General features: G+C 46.5%; 2 protein-coding genes and 1 long non-coding RNA gene across 4 annotated transcripts in view; 2 read left to right on the top strand and 1 right to left on the bottom strand.

Annotated features, from left to right (window-relative positions):
• The window catches only part of rpain (RPA interacting protein), a 22191-nt gene extending 11249 nt beyond the window's left edge, over positions 1-10942 (bottom strand). The window contains exons 1-2 of one of the 2 annotated variants that reach the window (XM_048250252.1): positions 10924-10942; positions 4801-4956 (exon numbers count right to left, since the gene is read on the bottom strand). In XM_048250252.1, the coding sequence (XP_048106209.1) occupies positions 4801-4825 (25 nt within the window). In that variant the 5' untranslated portion in view covers positions 4826-4956; positions 10924-10942. Of the gene's footprint in view, positions 1-4800; positions 4957-7052; positions 7359-10923 lie in introns of those variants that run through there. The other variant, XM_048250249.1, reaches the window with a different exon arrangement.
• LOC125299121 lies at positions 3157-6011 on the top strand. The gene is made up of 2 exons (XR_007194323.1): positions 3157-3351; positions 3586-6011. It is a non-coding gene; the product is annotated as an uncharacterized LOC125299121 (long non-coding RNA).
• armc2 (armadillo repeat containing 2) overlaps positions 6590-20000 on the top strand; it is a 41959-nt gene continuing 28548 nt past the window's right edge. Inside the window, exons 1-5 of the mRNA XM_048250246.1 lie at positions 6590-7020; positions 8331-8631; positions 9567-9639; positions 10968-11163; positions 13074-13251. Coding sequence (XP_048106203.1) covers positions 8426-8631; positions 9567-9639; positions 10968-11163; positions 13074-13251 — 653 coding nt within the window. The 5' untranslated portion in view covers positions 6590-7020; positions 8331-8425. The remainder of the gene's footprint in view (positions 7021-8330; positions 8632-9566; positions 9640-10967; positions 11164-13073; positions 13252-20000) is intronic.

Raw genomic sequence — 20000 nt, 5'->3', positions numbered from 1 at the left:
CCTTGCCCTTCCTGCTTCCCTCTGAGAGGCATGCTGTACCGGTCAACAAAGATCAACAAGGGTCTCATTCAGATTTCATGGTTCTCTTGACCATCTTCTGTTCTGTTTTGTTCTGATACCAGTCCGATTTCAGTCTCAAGCTGCCATATGGTCATCATAGAATTGCTTAAACAACTAATCTAATGGGAGTATGTATACATGTATATGTATATACATGATATTAAATAGCACCCAAAAGACATAAAAACATAAAAAAAACACACACACGCAACACCCCCCCAAACCCCCGCCCCTCCTACACACACACACACACACACACACACACACACACAATGATCTCCATCCCTTAGCTATTTAGCTGAGTATGCCCCCTGATGGTAAAGATGGAGCTACTTGTCTTCTGGTCATCTACAGTAAAGCAATTAATAAAGATGAGAGTACAATCTTCCTCTAATGATCTTATAATACATTGAAATCACCTGTCGATTATGTCTTATCGTTGTTTCTGGCCACCTATTCTTTTCTCATGGGCAGAATTTAGTGTCGAACTGAAGTTAGTGGCCCTAACTGTAGACTGTATCAGTGTGTGTAAAATGACACTTGTTTTTTAATATAGATTGATCACAAAATATAATGAATGAATACAAAAAAATCATTTCAGAAGAGGAGTGTATGTTAGATGGTGAGCCTCTAAGCTGCCTCCACTATGTTCCACCTTGTAGTCGCAGTGTGGTGGTGGGAGCCACGTGAGGGTTGTCGTCACTGCCATCTGGCTTGAGATGGCTATCACACACACACACAACCACACACACACACACACACGCACACACACAACCACACACACACACACATGCACACATTACCATGCACCCCACCCACATGCACTTACGCAAACACACACACACACACACACACACACACACACACACACACACACACACACACACGCACAGAGCTCTGTTTGGAAATGAGTCCAGCTAGTCTGTCGTCATTTGGCTATTACCCATGACCCATCTGAGCCAGTGAGTGACAAAAGCAAAGAAATAGGCGCAGTCTGCTCACTCTCTGCTCTCATCATACAGTACACACAATGTCTCCCTCTATCTCCCCTTTCACTCTCTCCTCTTTCTCTCTCTCTCTCTCTCCTCTTTCTCTCTCTCTCTCTCTCTCTCCCTCTCTGTCTTTCTGTCTTTGCTGCAATCACATTCAGTAACATGGCTACAGTTTCTCTCTTTCCTTTTTTTTCTGTCTCATATCTCTCTCTCCAATCCGCCTGTTGCTGTCTATGTGCAAAGCAATCGCACTTTCTCAGTTTCTCTGCGAGTATCTTTTTGATCTCCCTCTGCCTTGTATTCCATTTGGTCATTCCTTCTCGGCACCTTCCAGAACATTGTCAGCAAAAGCCACCCTCTCTCTCTTGTTCTTCCACCTCTCTCTTCTTCTTCCCCCTCTCTCTTGTTCTTCCTCTCTCTTCTTCTTCCCCCTCTCTCTTCTTCTTCCTCTCTCTTCTTCTTCCCCCTCTCTCTTGTTCTTCCTCTCTCTTCTTCTTCCCCCTCTCTCTTGTTCTTCCTCTCTCTTCTTCTTCCCCCTCTCTCTTCTTCTTCCTCTCTTCTTCTTCCCCCTCTCTTCTTCTTCCCCTCTCTCTTCTTCTTCCTCTCTCTTCTTCTTCCCCCTCTCTTCTTCTTCTTCCCCCTCTTTTTTCCCTCTCTTCTTCTCTCTCTCTCTCCTTTTTGATCTACTTCTGCCATACTACTTTCTCCCAATATTTTCACCCAAAACACTCTCTCTATCCCCCTCTCTCTCTCTCTCTCTCTCTCTACAGTCCTGTGCTGCTTTTCATTTTTTCCAAAAACACTTCTTTCTCTTCCTCCTTTCCTCTCTCTCTCTCCCCCCCCCTCTCTATCTCTTTTTGGGAAAAGGAACAGACAGGAAGTGAGGGACTGGGCGTGTGGTGCCAAGACCAACAACGGGACTCTATTAATACCCTCTTTCACTCATCAGGACCAGCGTCCACTGCCTGGGCAAAGTTGTGTGTATGAGTGGGTTGGTGTGAGTGTGAATGTGTCTGAGTGTCTCTCTGTGTGTGTAAGTGACTGTGTGTCGTTTGCACATCCACATCCGTGATTCATTAAAAACACCCCCCCGACACACACACACACACACACACACACACACACACACACACACACACACTGGGGGATGATGAGAGACCAGGCTATTTTTAGAGTGTCCGGTCCTCATGCTCCATGCGTGGGTGCAGTGGTGTAAGGGGTACACACAGGGAGTCTGGAGTGTGTTTTGTTTTTTAAGTGTGTGCGCGTCCAAATGTGTGTGTGTGTGTGTGTGTGTGTGTGTGGGTGTGTGCATGCATATGCATGTGTGAATGTGTATATGAGTCACTGTGTTCTAGTAAGTGTTGTTGTGTGTTTGTGTGTACTTGCTATTTGCGTTGCAGCCTAATTGGTGTTTTTACCACTGTCACCATGCCACACACACTAATAAGCAATGGTAACACTTACTATATCATGGTCATTAGGGGAGAGAGTGTGTTGAACCAACTCTAAATAGAGCAAGGGTCTCATTCTGATCATGATATCAGGCCGGGGTCAGTTACGAATACATTCATGATGCAACCTCTCCATGTTATCTATGTCATTCAGCTGTTCCTCTTCAGAGACTTCCTCAAACGTACCTCATGGCTGAATAAAAGAGGTCTTTCAGTGGAAGACTTGAGGCAGGCTCTGTGAAGGGCTTTTATCTTTGAAATTTGCAGTGCATTTTAAGTTCTGACCACTGCTAACGAGGCAAGTTTTTTTTTTTTTTTGTATCGGGAAAGAGTTTCAAAGTAGACTTTTCGGAGAATGTGCACGGTCATTGATTTTAATGACAGTGCATGTGACTGTTCGGACATCAAAAGAGCTATGCACAAGCCACACACACACACACACACACACATGCACGCACACACACATCCACTCCCTTGAAAATACCCACACGTGCACACCCTAAACTCACCCCCACACACCTCCCCTCCCCAAACACGTACTCAGAAACAGAAATGGTCTTTGTGCACCCAAGTCTCTAGACTGACCACAAACCCCACCTACACCCCCCAGACACACACACACACATTCTCTCTCCCCCCGCCCCTCTCTCTCTTGTCAACCTCAGCACTATACCAGGAAAGTCAACACAGCAGTCAAATCCTGCCTGGCCGACGGACTGAGGAGTTGAGGAGTAGGGGTGTGGAGCAACAGGAAGGCCTGATCAGGTGGCTGCATCAGATGATTCACTGCCTTACCTCACCGACTCGACTCACACAGTCTGTCAGCTGCTACCTTTAAAGAAACAGTAAGCACTTTCTGTTGTCTGTCAAGTACTAATGCTTCAAGATAGCCTACTGTGCGACTGTATGCAGTACATTTAAAAAGATGAAATGCTGTATTATGCCAAATGAGCGATGACATTTACAATGCGTATAGGGAATCCTAATAGCACCTGAGCCAGCGATTGTTGTGTTGCATTTAATGCTCTCTGTTCACATTTGAAATCCTTGTATTGTGTCATATTTCTCGTTCAAAATAGAAACGGGGGTCCGACAAAAGTTCTGCTCAAAACGTTGTGCTAATTACCTAACAACACAACAGAAAACATGTCCACAAGGAAGAAGTTGCTACGGAGACACACCACCAAGGAGCTTTCGCAAAGCAAGCCAATTTACCCCAGATGACGTGAGAAGGGCCACTTAGGTGCAACGAAGTAAGTATAAAATGTGTGTGTGTGTTTGTGTGTTGTGTGTGTACCTGACATGTAAATGTGTGTGTATGTGTATGTGTGTGTGTTTGCATGTTGTGTGTGTACCTGTCATGTAAGTGTGTGCATGGGTATAATGACTCAGAATGTAAAATTCATTGCCATTCCAAGCCACAGCCCACCCTGTGCTGTTCTAATTCTAATGGCCGAATATCATTGGGAGGTCTGTGTGATTGCCTGGCCTTTCGTGATGGTCCTCCACACTGCCCGTGACCAGATCTTTCCCCCCTCCCATAGTGACAATGAAATGGCAGCAACCTTTTCTGCCAGCCATTGGCAGCTTCACAGGGATGACTCCTCATTGGCCAAGCCTGGCAGCTGCCCCCGACCAATCGCAGCGCTTGTATCCATGAGAACGAAGCTTGTGGAGCTATTTAAATCTAGTCAGAGTGCACAAGACTGCTTATATGTGCATCTTACTTTCAGAGAGAGGGAGAGAGAGAGAGGAAGACAAGAGGAAAAAGAGAGGACTTTTGATTTGTTTTTGTTCCTTTAAATGGGAATGTTTAATGTCCAGCCCAGCAGACAAATCTGACGAGAGTCTGCACGACTGGCTTGACCTGCAGTCGCAGGTTTAAACCGACCTGGTACAGACTCGGATGTGGTGGCCGCGTTACTGTGTACTTTATTTTGTTCTGTTATGGTCTCTTACCCTCTCAGCTTCTCTCTCTACATGACTGTATGTATGAGTGTGTGTGTGTGTGTGTGTGTGTGTGGGTGGGTGTATGTGTGTGTGTGCGTACTGGTAGTAGAACTGGCGTGTGTGTTTGTACCGATGCCTTCTCTGCCCGTCCTGTCTGAATGGGGGGCTAACAGTGGGCATTGGCAGGACGGTGAAATCGAGTGGACAGATTGCAAAGCCGGAGGACCGCACAAGAGTGGAAGGGCACAGAGGAATCAGGTCTGTGAAACACATACATACACACACACACACAGAGTTTTAAAAGACTACACCTTGTGGAAGACGGGGGCAATTGTGTACTGTACCAACGTGACGTGGGTCTTCCGCCATTTTGTCTCTTGCTCGTTTAATTGCTGCGTCACTTTCTCGCGGATCCTCAAATGGTGGCCAAAAAGGTAAATCTTCTGGCTGTTAATGCCTGGGCCGTGACGCACTTTTAGAAAATGCTTTTTGCTGCCTGCCTGGAATTTAAAAACAAATCAAGAAATGTATCTGTAAGTGTTAAGAGCACTGTACTATATCAATCAAGTTTTAAAATGCATGTTTAACAGACCGAAAAAAATAAAAAGCATTCCCTTCCGCCATGACATGCACAATATACTACAAGTGATCTTCTTGGTGCATTGTAAACAACAACAACTTAATAGATGCATGCATTTGTAAAATACATTCATACTCTTCAAGCCCCTGAACTATACTTACAAGTGTGTCATTCCTGTTTAATGTAACATAAATGTGTTCATTTTGAGCTGTCCAAGGACAAGGACAAAAAGCAAGAAGCTGAAAATGGAGGAAGAGATGCGATGCTTTGGAGATGAATGCAATAAGCGATCTTACTTTTCTCAAAGGCCATTTTGTATATGTGTGTATGTCAGCGAGTGGGCATTACAGCAGTTCCAGTTTGGTGACTGAGTGAACAACGTTGTACTTACTAGTTTACAATATCTGCAACGGCAGAGATCTCTGTGATTTGAACAGTTTTCATGGGACAGTTCAGCACATGATTACAAGCCGTTGATCCATCATGCTACCATGAGAGTCATCAGCAAACAGCATGTGCATGTTAACAGTTCAATAATCTGCTGTAGGGATGCGACAACTAGTCGATTACTCCATACTAGAATATTTTCCCATTAGTTGCCCTCTATGACAGTAGGCTCTTTGGCATGTGGACAAAACAAGGCGTTTGAGGACCAGTCTTGGGTTTTGGGGAAATAATTATCGTCATTTGCCATTTTTTGACAGTTTATTGGTCAAACAAATATTTGATTAATAGGGGGAAAAAAATGATTAATCTTCTGAAAATAATCATTCGTTTCAGCCCTAATCTGTTGTGTGCTTGCTGTGTGTGTGTGTGTGTGTGTGTGTGTGTGTGTGTGTGTGTGTGTGTGTGTTAGGAACAATTTCAATATAATTCTGTTTATTATGTGCATGAATTACATTTTGTTTAAAATTGTTTTTGCTTTCTTGTAGCTGTCAATAGTGCCAATAAAATTCTCCCCATTCTATACACAAACTTTGTTTTTTTTTTTTTATCTTATGTATTATTACTGCTTGATGTTGGATGCTTGCGTGGGATGCACCAACTGCTGACTCATGTATCCAAAGACATTGAGGAGCAGAGGGAGGTCAGGTTATTGATTTGGGAACTACAGAGCAAATATGAATGACTCATAGGTCATTTATTAACAATATATTTTAGTGTTGCATTGGTGATGTGTATACCCACGCACAGCCTAAGTTCTTCAGTGGACTACTTTGTACTCATATGCAAATTTGTCTATTATGCTATTCTCCTCACAAAAATATTTATGTTAGAAGGGTGGTGGGTTTATTCAGCACACATAAAATAAAATCAACATCTCTGCAGATTTCACAGGCTATCATATTGTAATCAATTACAATGGTAAAAAAGAGGTACCCCCACCCCACATGCAGGTGGGGAGCAAATTGACCGATGTAATAATGGCATTAATTCACATACCACACAGAGTAGTGCATCGAAAAGAACTAAAAATGTGAAAAAAAGTGCTCTTAAATATAAAAAAAATATTTAAAAAATATATTGCTCTTAAAAGTGTTCATGCATAGGACTGCCATCCAGCCATTCCAACTTATAGCCTAACCTTAGACCACTGGCCTGGTGATAGATCATGACTCTTGGGGCCAATACGCTAGGCTACTATTAGGCATGGCATCTGTTAATGGCCTAGTGTCTATCACAAACACTAACACCCAGGTAAACTCAAACAGACCAGTCGAAACTGTTTAATTGTCTTTTACCAGACTGTACCAAAGACTATAGACGTATGTGTCTAACCTCTTTGACAGTAGCCTAGTGTTACACACTTCCTTGAGCTTTGCTCGTGGGTGAAGCACTGGGAACGGGTCATGTGACCTCGTTGTAAAGGGGTAACTAGGCGCGAGATGCCTACTGTAGAGGAGCAGCAGTGTCAGTTACTTGAGTGTGACGTTAATTAGTTACAAGACGGACTGTTTCAAGCAGAAATGAACTACAACAACAGGTGAGTGCATTCCAAGACGTGCGGCGAATTACCTTTTGTTGACAAACAGGCACTGGACCTAGCACTATGTTAACAGCTTTGTTTTAGGATATTGCTGGTTAGCAGACACGCTAGCTAACTAGTAGCCAACTATTGTTAGCTTCCCATAACGAATTCGTCTGGCATAGTGCAGAACATTCATCTCGTTCCAGAAGCTGTGGAAATGTTTTCTTTACATATACGCTTTTTGTGTTGAAGGTTGTCAATTACGCCTGGTCTTTCTCTTATATTATTTGTGAGGATGCGTGTTTGGTAGCAAAGATCCATTCACTTTTGTTGTCATACTTGAGCACTCTCATGCAACCGCTACATTTGGTAACCATGGCGACGAGCTATGCACGCGCAAGACTGTCACAGGCAAACTGAGCTCGAGCCTGCTGTGAGCGAGCGCAGCTACCCTGCAGGGCTCTCATAACTTCTCTCAAAAGATTTGTAGCCTAGCAAACTCATGGCAGTTTACTTTTGGGACCCCTGATGAATGCATTATGTAAAAAGACTACCTAAAAGTCTCACATTCATGTTAACGACTTTTAGAGTATGCTCATGTTGGCTGTCTTTTAATTTCTATCATTTATTTACATTTCTATTATTTTCAGTCATTTTTCATTATTATTTTTAAATTATTTTCTAGACCTACAATGTTGAAATTGTGATTAAGAATTTGATAGGCCTAGACTTGATCCACTGATTGCCGTATTATTGTTGTCATGGACAATTTTAGTTTGTTTAGTTTGTATGTTCTCAGAAAATAGTGATGCATTTTGAAGAAGTGGCAACTGAAATAAATAATCATTAATGCATTATTTTTTCAAACTGGATCCAGGAGTTTCTCCATAGTTTGGTACTTGGTGTAATACAGAAGTCACATTTAATAAGGAGCACGGCCTATGTCTGATCCAAAATATCCATAAATGGCAAGACAATGCTTCCAATTCAGATAGTTCTAAATGTATGCTTGCAATTCTTGCAAATAGTAGCATAAGTCTGCTGCAATAAATAGCAGACCGAATACCCTCTGTGTAACACTGGTGACTATATCATACACTGTGACCTGTTTAGAACACCCAGGGCACTAAGATTAAGATTAAAGGTAATTTAATAGTTTTAAGATTAAAGGTAATTTGATAAAAAGCTAAAGCTCCAAAACGATAGGATAGTTTTGTACACAAGATTTTTACTTGTTGACAGACTTTGTACTTTGCCCGCATGTTAAATTAGCTGCACATGTTAGTTTTGCACTCTGATTTCATCCCTCTTTTTGAATCATGCAGGGCTCTCCTCAGGTCCTGGATTGTGGCAGAGCGATGGTGTGTATTTTAGACCCTTGGAAGGTCACTGTGGTTTGATCCAAAACGCTGTTTGAGCAATGGAGCGCAGGCGTGACAGCCAGGAACCGTTCTACCGGATCACCGGTTCTGGCCCCAAGACCAGCGCGGAGATAGTGCAGGAGGCCCGACAGTCACTGCGGACGTTGCGCACCCAGCGACCTTTCACCCCGCGAGACGAACACCGCCAGCTATTTGGGGAGGGCTCTTCTCGACCCCGGGATGGGCGCCCTCCCTCTGCTTTCAGGTCAGTCGGCCTGTCCTCCCCTCTGCTGTCACGATGCCATCTTTAAAACAGATCGATGGAGAAACGCTGAACACACTGAATTAGCTCATCTTGCATGATGACACAATGAGATTGTGTGTGTGCAGGGATGGATTACTGCACGGGCCTACCGGGCCCAGGCCCAGGGGCCCAAGGGGGCCCTGAAGCCCAAGCCTTTGCATGGAATCATTGCCTCAATATCAACAAATCAGGATGTAGGCTATGAATCTGATTGAATTTAGTATTGGCCATCCCCAAAATGCACCAAAATACAGGAAATCACATCAAACAAATTAAAAAAATTCTGGGGGAGGCCCCCAAACCCCCCCCCCTCCCACATATATGACAATTAGTGGGGGGCCCTTAATACATCTGGGCCCAGGGGCCCGAAAGTTCATAATCCGCCCGTGTGTTTGTATGTGTGTGTGTTTGTGTGTGTGTGTTTGTGTGTGTGTGTGTGATGTAGACTATTTAGAATAGACACCACATCTTCATTTGTTCATTTGTCAGATCAGTCAGTCTGTATTCCCTAACAAAATTACATACAGTAATTTATGTATTTGAGTTGTTGTAGGTCATTTTGCGTTTGCATTTTTACGTAACATATATCAGATGGTCCCTGTGTATAGGGTGAACCCTGGTGTTGTAATTTATCTGAGTTGGACTAAGTTGGACTGAGTTGGACTAAGTTAACACGGACTCTTTTTTTAAATTTCTTATTTATTTATTTTATTATTTGTTAATTTTTGTTTGTCGTCTGTCTTGTATGTCTACTGTTAGGTGTCTCGGGTACGCTGGCAAAAATGTAAAATATCTTGTGTGTGCTTGTGTGAAGCGACCTTGGGTGCTTTGAAAGGCGCTATGTAACAAATAAAATGTATTATTATTATTATTATTGTAATCTGTGACACCCACAGCCTGCACGCCCGCAACTTTGAAGCGCCGGACTCCAGGCCAGGCTCTGGGACACGGCTCTCTCCCTTAGACCATGTGAGTAAAGTCTCTCTTCCTCTCTCTCTCCCTCTCTCCCTTTCTCTCTTTCTCTCTCTTTCTCTCTCACTCTCACTCCTATATGGTGTCAATTTGAATCTATTCAAAAAGGGCTTTACTGGCATGCCAAGAATTAGTGTTGCTCATTTAGTGTTGCCAACATCTAAGAAAGAACAGAACAGAACAGAAAAAGTAGAACATATGTATTGTCTGTCTCTCTTGGTCAGTCATATAAAGTGTGCTGCCCTGTCCCCTCAGAGCTCCATAAATGGGAATAAATATCAAAAATGAAACTTACAAAATGTTCTGAATTAGGCTACATTGAAATGTTCTGAATTAGGCTACATTGAAATGTTCTGAATTAGGTTACATTGAAAGAATTCTGCGCGTTGTTAGCTTGCTGTAAAATTCTGACCACTTACATTGCTTTCATGATAGCAAAACAGCATTCCACAAACTAACAAACAGATTTTTCTACTCATGTTGTTTCTCTATTCTTTTGTTTTTCACCATGTCTTCCCATGAATGTTTTGAATCACATCAAAAAAGATTCTGCACATTATTAGTTTGTTGTTATTTTGTCCATTTGCTTGACTTGTTTGTTTACAAAAGCCTCTGGGCATGTCCTTTTTCTGGTTCAGCAAAAACAACATTCTTATCTCCCACCTCTTTATGTACAGTCCTCGCTCTTTTCTTTATGTGTCTGTGTGCTGTGTCTTTCACAGAAAATCTTTCACACACCAAAAGCATTGTTCAGATTGCTTAACATTTTTCCATTTCCATGGTACAAATGATGTATATGTATTTCTGTCTGTATTGTCCACATGCTGTCTTTGAAATACATCTTGTTACCAGAGAGGGTTAAAGCGGAGCTAGTAATCAAGGATCTTTGTTGTTACTAATGGATTTCTATATGTTTTTGCATGTCTCCATTTCTGCTCATGTATTTATCCATGTTTCTCCATATAGATATATTAAACATACTGTAAGTATGTAGTTAATTATTATACCACATTCATTATATAGGTACCGGTATATTGTATATTATAATACTGTAAGTATGTAGTAAATTATTATAGATATATTATATATAAGTATGTAGTTAATTGTTATATATATATAACAATTAACTACATACGCAAATGATGTATTTCTCCATCATACTCTATGTTTTAAATACATGTTTTTGTGAATGCATCTCTCTGCGTTACTGTATTTCTCTGTTAATGTTCTGAGTCCAACTTAAAGGATTGTGCAGAGTATGACGCGTGTGTGTTTGTCCACCTCTATCTCCCCGGTGCGGTGCGGTGCCTGCCCTGTGTGTCCAGAAGCCCAGGCTGACGGTGGTGGCGGCAGCTGCGGTCCTGGGTGGGGGTGCCCTGGAGGAGGCGCCGGCTCTGCCCAAGCCACCCGCTGACCAGACAGACGGCAGGAAGGGCCCAGGGGCCAGCAGAGCCCGTCTGCTACGGGCCACCATGTCCACCGTCAGGCTCCCGCCAGTCAGCCCCCCACACAACACGCACGGTGAGAGAGAGAGAGAGAGAAAGAGAGAGAGAGAGAGGGAGGGAGGGAGGGAGAGAAAGAGAGAGAGAAAAGGAAATGATGAAACTGTTAGAAGACAGAAAGAGGGGGTAAATAGCTTAACACGAGAGAGAGGGATCAGAGGGAGAAAAAAATAGGGTGAGAGATAGATAGATGAAAGAGCAAAATGATACATAAGAGAGAAATGAGGAGAGGAAGAAGGGGAGAGGATAAGAGAGAAATAGTTAGACCCAGGACGATGGAGGGGGAGAGAGAGAGAAAAACGAGTGGGAAATGATGAGGGTGAGAGAGGAGAGGAATAGGTTGAGGGAGAGGAAAGGAGGATGAGATGAGAGTGGAGAGAGAGAGAGAGAGAGAGAGAGAGAGAGAGAGAGAGAGAGAGAGAGAGAAAATTAGTGTAACCCAGGAGAATGAAGATGAAAGATAGATAGATAGAGAGAGAGAGGGGGAAGGAGTGACACAGAGGGAGATAGACATAAAAGAGGAGATAAAAATGATCATATAAAATGATGAAAATGAGAAAAGAGAGAGAGGAACAAAAGGAAACTCAGGAGGATGGAGGAAAGAGAGAGAGAGGGGGGGGGGAGAGGATGAGAAAGAGAGAGAGAGAGGGGGAGGATGGGAGATTCAGAAAAGATAAAGAGAGTGATAAAGAGGACGGGAAACTCTTCCTCCTTTCACCATCACAAAAATATGGATGAAGCTTAAAGAGTTCCTCACCACAGCCACAGAGTTATGGGATCGGTTGTGGAGCCGCTCCCACTCCAGAGAAATGTTTTCATGGCCTCTGGCAGAATTCACTTCCCATAAAGTGTGTACGAAGTGACCATTTGAATTTAAATGTAGCCTTAGATAGAGAATGATAGTTAGAAAAGTGGAACGACAGTGAGAGAGAAGGATGGCGTAGTCAAAAAACAGGGAAGAGAAAGAAAGTGAGGAACAGATGCAAAAAAGAAAGAAAAAACACCCTTCAAGAGGCCTTGCCAGAAGAAAGCGAGCAAGTGAAGGAGCAGAGGAAGGAGGGAGAAATAGAGAGAAAAAAGGAGAGTCGTGACAGCCCCTGGAGCTAGGCAGTTTTATTATCACATTGACAATGTCACTGACTTCTCAGAAAGACAGCGTTGTACACTGTGTACTGCACACACCCACGCACACGCACACACACACACACACACACACACACACACACACACACACACATACACACACACACACACACACACACTTCTATTCAGCTGCATGCGTGCATGTGTGTGTGTGTGTGTGTGCGCATGTGAGTGTGTGTGAGTGTGTGTGTGTTTGCGTGTGAGTGTGTTTGTATGTGTGTGTGTTTGCGCGCATGTGAGTGTGTGTGTGTGAGTGTGTTTGTATGTGTGTGTGCGCATGTGAGTGTGTGTCTGTGGTGTGAGTGTGTTTGTAGAATGAGCCTTCACCCATGTGAGTGCGGAGCACCTACATGTCAGCCTCCTTCAGGGAGTGTGTGTCTGTGTGTGTGTGTGTGTGCGGTGTGTGTGGTTAAAAGGCCTGGTGCATGTGCCGTATGGGGGAGAGGTTACTGGAGGTCACTTTGTTAGTGTGAATGGAATATAAAGTGTTTTGTGTATGTCTCTCTCGCTTTGTGCTTCTCTGAGTGCCACATCAGAGCAACAGGCTGTTTTTTGTCCTGCTTCTCCTTTCCACTCTTTCCGTAGCGTCTACAATTCTTTGAAATCTTTCTACCATTTCTAACACCATACTGTTGCTAGGAAAAAGGTTTCCCACCTCACCTGGTGTTTGTGTGTGTGTGTGTGTGTGTGTGTGTGTGTATGTATCTGATGTGTGTGTGTGTGTGTGTGTGTATGTATCTGATGTGTGTGTGTGTGTGTGTGTGTGTGTGTGTGTGATTTCTGCAGTGAGGAGACCAGAGAGTAGTGATTCTCCTCCAGGCCGTGGTGTGTCTGTCCCGGAGAGACTGACCATTGGAGCTCCTCCTGTCGTCCATGCAGCTGCAGCCAGAGAGACTGACCAGGCCCCGACCTCCCAGCCTCACACACGCCAACCCTCCACACACACAAGCCGACCCTCCACACACACACACCAACCTCCACACACACACGCCGACCTTCCACACACACACACAGACCTCCACACACAGGTACGACTCCACACACACCAACCCTCCACACACACACGCCGACCCTCCACACACAGGTACGACTCCACACACACACCAACCCTCCACACACACACGCCCGACCTCCTGCACATAGTACCACTCCACACACACCAACCTCTAACACACACACGCCACCTTCCACACACAGTAATGCCTCCACACACACACATCAACCCTCCACACACACAGCTCGACCTTCCACACACAGGTAATGACTCCACACAATAATGGCTCACAACCTCCACACACACATCACGACTCTTCCACACACACACACAGACCCTCCACACACAGGTACGACTCCACACACACGCAGACCCTCCTCACACACACGCAGAACCTCCACACACACGCAGACCCTCCACACACACATGCCAACCCTCCACACACACACGCCGACCCTCCACACACACACGCCGACCCTCCACACACACATGCAGACCCTCCACACACAGGTACGACTCCTCACACACACGCAGACCCTCCACACACACGCCACCTCCACACACACATGCAGACCCTCCACACACAGGTACGACTCCTCACACACACGCAGAACCTCCACACACAGGTACGACTCCTCACACACACACGCAGACCCTCCACACACACATGCCAACCCTCCACACACAGACGCAGACCCTCCACACACAGGCACGACCACACAATGCAGACCCCCACACACAGGCACTCTCACACACACGCAGACCTCCACACACACGCCGTATCTCTCCACACACACACATGCAGACCTTCCACACACAGGCACGACTCCCCGCCACACACGCAGACCCTCAACACAATAATGTACGATTCCTTCCAGACAGGTACGTCTCCACACACAAACACACAGATCCTCCACACACAGGTACGATCCACACACACATCGCAGATCTCCTCACACACACGCAGAACCTCCACACACACACGCAGATCTCCTCAATACACAGCAGAACCTCCACACACACACACGCAGATCTCCACATGACATGCTAACCCTCCATTAATAAGTACTGACCCTCCACACACACACGCCACTCCCTCCACACACACACATGCAGATCTCCACACACAGGGCATTTAATCACACACACGAGACCTCCACACACACGCCGACCTCCACACACACATGCTGCAGACCCCTCCACTGCTGTGGCACGACTCCTCACACACACGCAGACCCTCCACACACAGGTACGACTCCTCACACACACACGCAGACCCTCCACACACACATGCCAACCCTCCACACACAGACGCAGACCCTCCACACACAGGTACGACTCCACACACACACCAACCCTCCACACACACACGCCGACCTTCCACACACAGGGACGTCTCCACACACACATCAACCCTCCACACACACACGCCGACCTTCCACACACAGGTACGACTCCACACACACACCAACCCTCCACACACACACGCCGACCTTCCACACACACACAGACCCTCCACACACAGGTACGACTCCACACACACACGCAGACCCTCCTCACACACGCAGAACCTCCACACACACACACGCAGCATCTCTCCACACATACATGCCAACTCATTTCACACACACGACCCTCCACACACATCACGACCCTCCACACACACACATGCATTCTCCACACACAGGTACGACTCCTCACACACACGCAGACCCTCCACACACACGCCGACCCTCCACACACACATGCAGACCCTCCACACACAGGTACGACTCCTCACACACACGCAGACCCTCAACACACACGCCGACCTTCCACAGACAGGTACGTCTCCACACACACACACAGACCCTCCACACACAGGTACGACTTCACACACACACGCAGACCCTCCACACACACGCAGAACCTCCACACACACACGGTGACCTCCTGGCTAATAATAATGCGAACTCCACACACACACGCAGACCCTCCACACACACATACAACCCTCCACACACACGCTGGACCTCTGTCACACACGCCGACCTCCACACACACACATGCATCCTCCACACACAGGTACGACTTCACATTAATGCAGACCCTCCACACACACACGACCCTCCACACACACACACATGCAGACCTCCACACAGGTACGACCTCACACACGCAGGACCCTCCACACACACAGGTGTACGACTCCTCACACACACACGCAGACCCTCCACACACACATGCCAACCCTCCACACACAGACGCAGACCCTCCACACACAGGTACGACTCCTCACACACACACGCAGACCCTCTACACACAGGTACGACTCCTCACACACACGCAGACCCTCCACACGCCGACCTCCACACACACATGCAGACCCTCCACACACAGGTACGACTCCTCACACACACGCAGACCCTCAACACACACGCCGACCTTCCACAGACAGGTACGTCTCCACACACACACACAGACCCTCCACACACAGGTACGACTCCACACACACACGCAGACCCTCCTCACACACACGCAGAACCTCCACACACACACGCAGACCCTCCTCACACACACGCAGAACCTCCACACACACACGCAGACCCTCCACACACACATGCCAACCCTCCACACACACACCGACCCTCCACACACACACGCCGACCCTCCACACACACACATGCAGACCCTCCACACACAGGTACGACTCCTCACACACACGCAGACCCTCCACACACACACGCCGACCCTCCACACACACATGCAGACCCTCCACACACAGGTACGACTCCTCACACACACGCAGACCCTCCACACACAGGTACGACTCCTCACACACACACGCATCTCCAACACATGCCAACCCCTCCATTGTTTGGGACGCAGACCCTCCACACACAGGTACGACTCCTCACACACACACGCAGGACCCTCTACACAGGTAACACCTCACAATACTACCTAGAACCTCCACACATAGTACAACTCACACAATACCCAGAACCTCCACACACACACGCAGAACCTCTACACACAGGTACGACTCCCTCACACACACACACGCAGACCCTCTACACACAGGTAGGACTCCTCATACACACACACGCCGACCCTCCACATACAGGTACGACTCCACACACACACCAACCCTCCACACACACACGCCGACCTTCCACACACAGGTACGACTCCACACACACACCACCAACCCTCCACACACACACGCCGACCTTCCACACACAGGTACGTCTCCACACACACACCAACCCTCCACACACACACGCCGACCTTCCACACACAGGTACGTCTCCACACACACACCAACCCTCCACACACACACGCCGACCTTCCACACACAGACCCTCCACACACAGGTACGACTCCACACACACACGCAGACCCTCCTCACACACACGCAGAACCTCCACACACAGGTACGACTCCACACACACACGCAGACCCTCCACACACACACGCAGAACCTCCACACACACACGCAGACCCTCCACACACATGCCAACCCTCCACACACACACGCAGACCCTCCACACAATAATAATACCGACCCTCCACACACACACACATGCAGCATCTCTCCACACACAGAAAATGACCTCACACACGCAGACCCTCCACACACACACGCCGACCCTCCACACACATGCAGACCCTCCACACACAGGTACGACTCCTCACACACACACACGCAGAACCTCCACACACAGGTACAACTCCTCACACACACACACGCAGAACCTCCACACACACACGCAGATCCTCTACACACAGGTACGACTCCTCACACACACGCAGAACCTCTACACACAGGCATTTCCATCAATAATATTAATGTTATAATCTCATACACACAGGTAGGACTCCTCATACACACACACGCCGACCCTCCACATACAGGTACGACTCCACACACACACCAACCCTCCACACACACACGCCGACCTTCCACACACAGGTACGACTCCACACACACACCAACCCTCCACACACACACGCCGACCTTCCACACACAGGCAATGCCTCCACACCCAACCCTCCACACACACACGCCGACCTTCCACACACAGGTAGGCCCACTCCACACACACCAACCCTCCACACACACACGCCGACCTCCACACACACAGACCCTCCACACACAGGTACGACTCCACACACACACGCAGACCCTCCTCACACACACGCAGAACCTCCACACACACACGCAGACCCTCCACACACACATGCCAACCCTCCACACACACACCGATTCTCCACAATAATAATAACACGCCTGTAATTCTCCACACACAGGTACGATCACACACACGCAGACCCTCCACACACACACGCCGACCCTCCACACACACACACACATGCAGACCCTCCACACACAGGTACGACTCCTCACACACACGCAGACCCTCAACACACACGCCGACCTTCCACACACAGGTACGTCTCCACACACACACACAGACCCTCCACACACAGGTAATGAACTCACACACACACACATAGAACCTCTAATACAGGTAATGATCCAATACACGCAGAACCTCTACACACAGGTACGACTCCTCACACACACACGCAGACCCTCTACACACAGGTAGGACTCCTCATACACACACACGCCAACTCTCCACACACAGGTACGACTCCTCACACACTTGCAGACCCTCCACACACACTATACAGTATATGATGCATGAAAAAAAAACCCTCTAATTTGGGGAGTTGATGATGCGGCAGCAGGAAACCTGATAGTTATCTACAGGATGTGTCCTCCTCACAGCCCAGGTTAGTGATGTAGGCAGGTGTAGCCTTTACTGTGTCCCTCATGTCTCTCTCTCTCTCTCTCTCTCCATTTACATTTTCTTCCCTTCCTTTCTTTCTGTCTATACCCCTCATCTCTTTCTCTTCACCTCTATCTCACCCATGCTCCAGTTCCCACTACTCTTTCTGTCACTTTCACTCCTCTCTCTCTCTCTCTCTCTCCTCTCTCTCTCTCTCTCTCTCTCTCTCTCTCCCTCCCTGTCTCTGTTATATAAGTCCTGATTCAGATGTAAAGATGCACAAAGGTTGCCATGGCAGCATCTGTGTGTGTATGCTGAGGCAGATTGAAAGTCTCGCTGTCCCATCTACATCAACCGAATCCGTCTTTTTCAGCCTTTGTTGTGGTACCATTCAAGGTGATGTTACCCACCAAGATCATTATTTAGCTCCCTACACATACTGTATACCTCTTTCTCACTTGCTTTTTTCATTAATTAATTAATTAATTAATTAATTAATTCATTCATTCATTCATTCATTCATTCATTCATTCAATCATTCATTCATGTATTCATTCATGTATACATTCATTCAGGCAATGAATCTTTCTTTTTTAATTTATTTTTCTGTTTTTCTCTGCTCTGTGTTAGATTGTCATTCCACCTCTCTCTCTCTCTCCTCTCTTTCCATCATGGTCATTCTCTCTCTCTATCTCTCATTCTCTCTCTCTCTCCTCTCTTTCCATCATGGTCACTCTCTCTCTCTCTCCTCTTTCCATCATGGTCATTCTCTCTCTCTATCTCTCATTCTCTCTCTCCTCTGTCTTTCCATCATGGTCATTCTCTCTCTCTCTCCTCTCTTTCCATCATGGTCATTCTCTCTCTCTATCTCTCTCTCTTCTCTCTCCATCACGGTCATTCTCTGTCTCGATCTCTGTCTGGCTCTCTGCCATGCCCTCCTCATTACGGCAGGCTCACTCATAGCGTACCTATGCACTGAAAGCAGCAGCAACGTTAAGCGTTGGACCGTCTGTTAGCATTCTGTTGCAGAGCATAGGCTGTGGCTGAACGTCATGTTTTCCCCTCACCCCTCCTCACCTCCCTCCTACTCTTCCTCCATGCCTCTCTACCATCTCTTTCTCTCTCTCTCCTTCTCCCTCCTTCTCTTCCTCCATGCCTCTCTACCATCTCTTTCTCTTTTCTCTCTCTCCTTCTCCCTCCTTCTCTTCCTCCATGCCTCTCTACCATCTCTTTCTTTTTTCTCTCTCTCTTTCTCCCTCCTTCTCTTCCTCCATGCCTCTCTACCATCTCTTTCTCTCTTTCTCTTTTCTCTCTCTCTCTTTCTCCCTCCTTCTCTTCCTCCATGCCTCTCTACCATCTCTTTCTCTTTTCTCTCTCTCCTTCTCCCTCCTTCTCTTCCTCCATGCCTCTCTACCATCTCTTTCTCTTTTCTCTCTCTCTCTTTCTCCCTCCTTCTCTTCCTCCATGCCTCTCTACCATCTCTTTCTCTCTCTCTCTTTTCTCTCTCTCTCTTTCTCCCTCCTTCTCTTCCTTCCTTCCTTCCTTCCTTCTTTCTTTCGTCCTCTTCCTCTTGGAGCTCATCAGTAGCACATAAGTACGTCTCCTCAGTCTTGGAGCTTGGGGACCTCGGCCTTGTTTTAAAAACGTTTAGAGCAGGACTGATTGGCTTGGGGGTAGGGCTGGGCGATATGGCTGAAAACTGTATCACGATATAAGTATTTCATATCGGTCGATATCGATAATTATTGATTTTTAAAATCTGTTTCAGATAAGGACCAGAAGGGGAAAAAGTTCAATTTAAACACTTTTATTTTAAACTTAACCTTCATTTTTAAACTTAACACTCAAATAATTGTGCACATAAGTCTGGATAGGCAGCACTGGTTGAAGCCTGGAAATATTGTAAACAAAGTAATTTGCTAGTTTATCATAGTAAGCCTA

Source organism: Alosa alosa, chromosome 8, assembly GCF_017589495.1.
Source record: "Alosa alosa isolate M-15738 ecotype Scorff River chromosome 8, AALO_Geno_1.1, whole genome shotgun sequence".
Classification (NCBI taxonomy): domain Eukaryota; kingdom Metazoa; phylum Chordata; class Actinopteri; order Clupeiformes; family Clupeidae; genus Alosa; species Alosa alosa.
The sequence above is the reverse complement of the archived record's forward strand: the minus strand, read 5'-3'. Positions and strand labels throughout refer to the sequence as shown.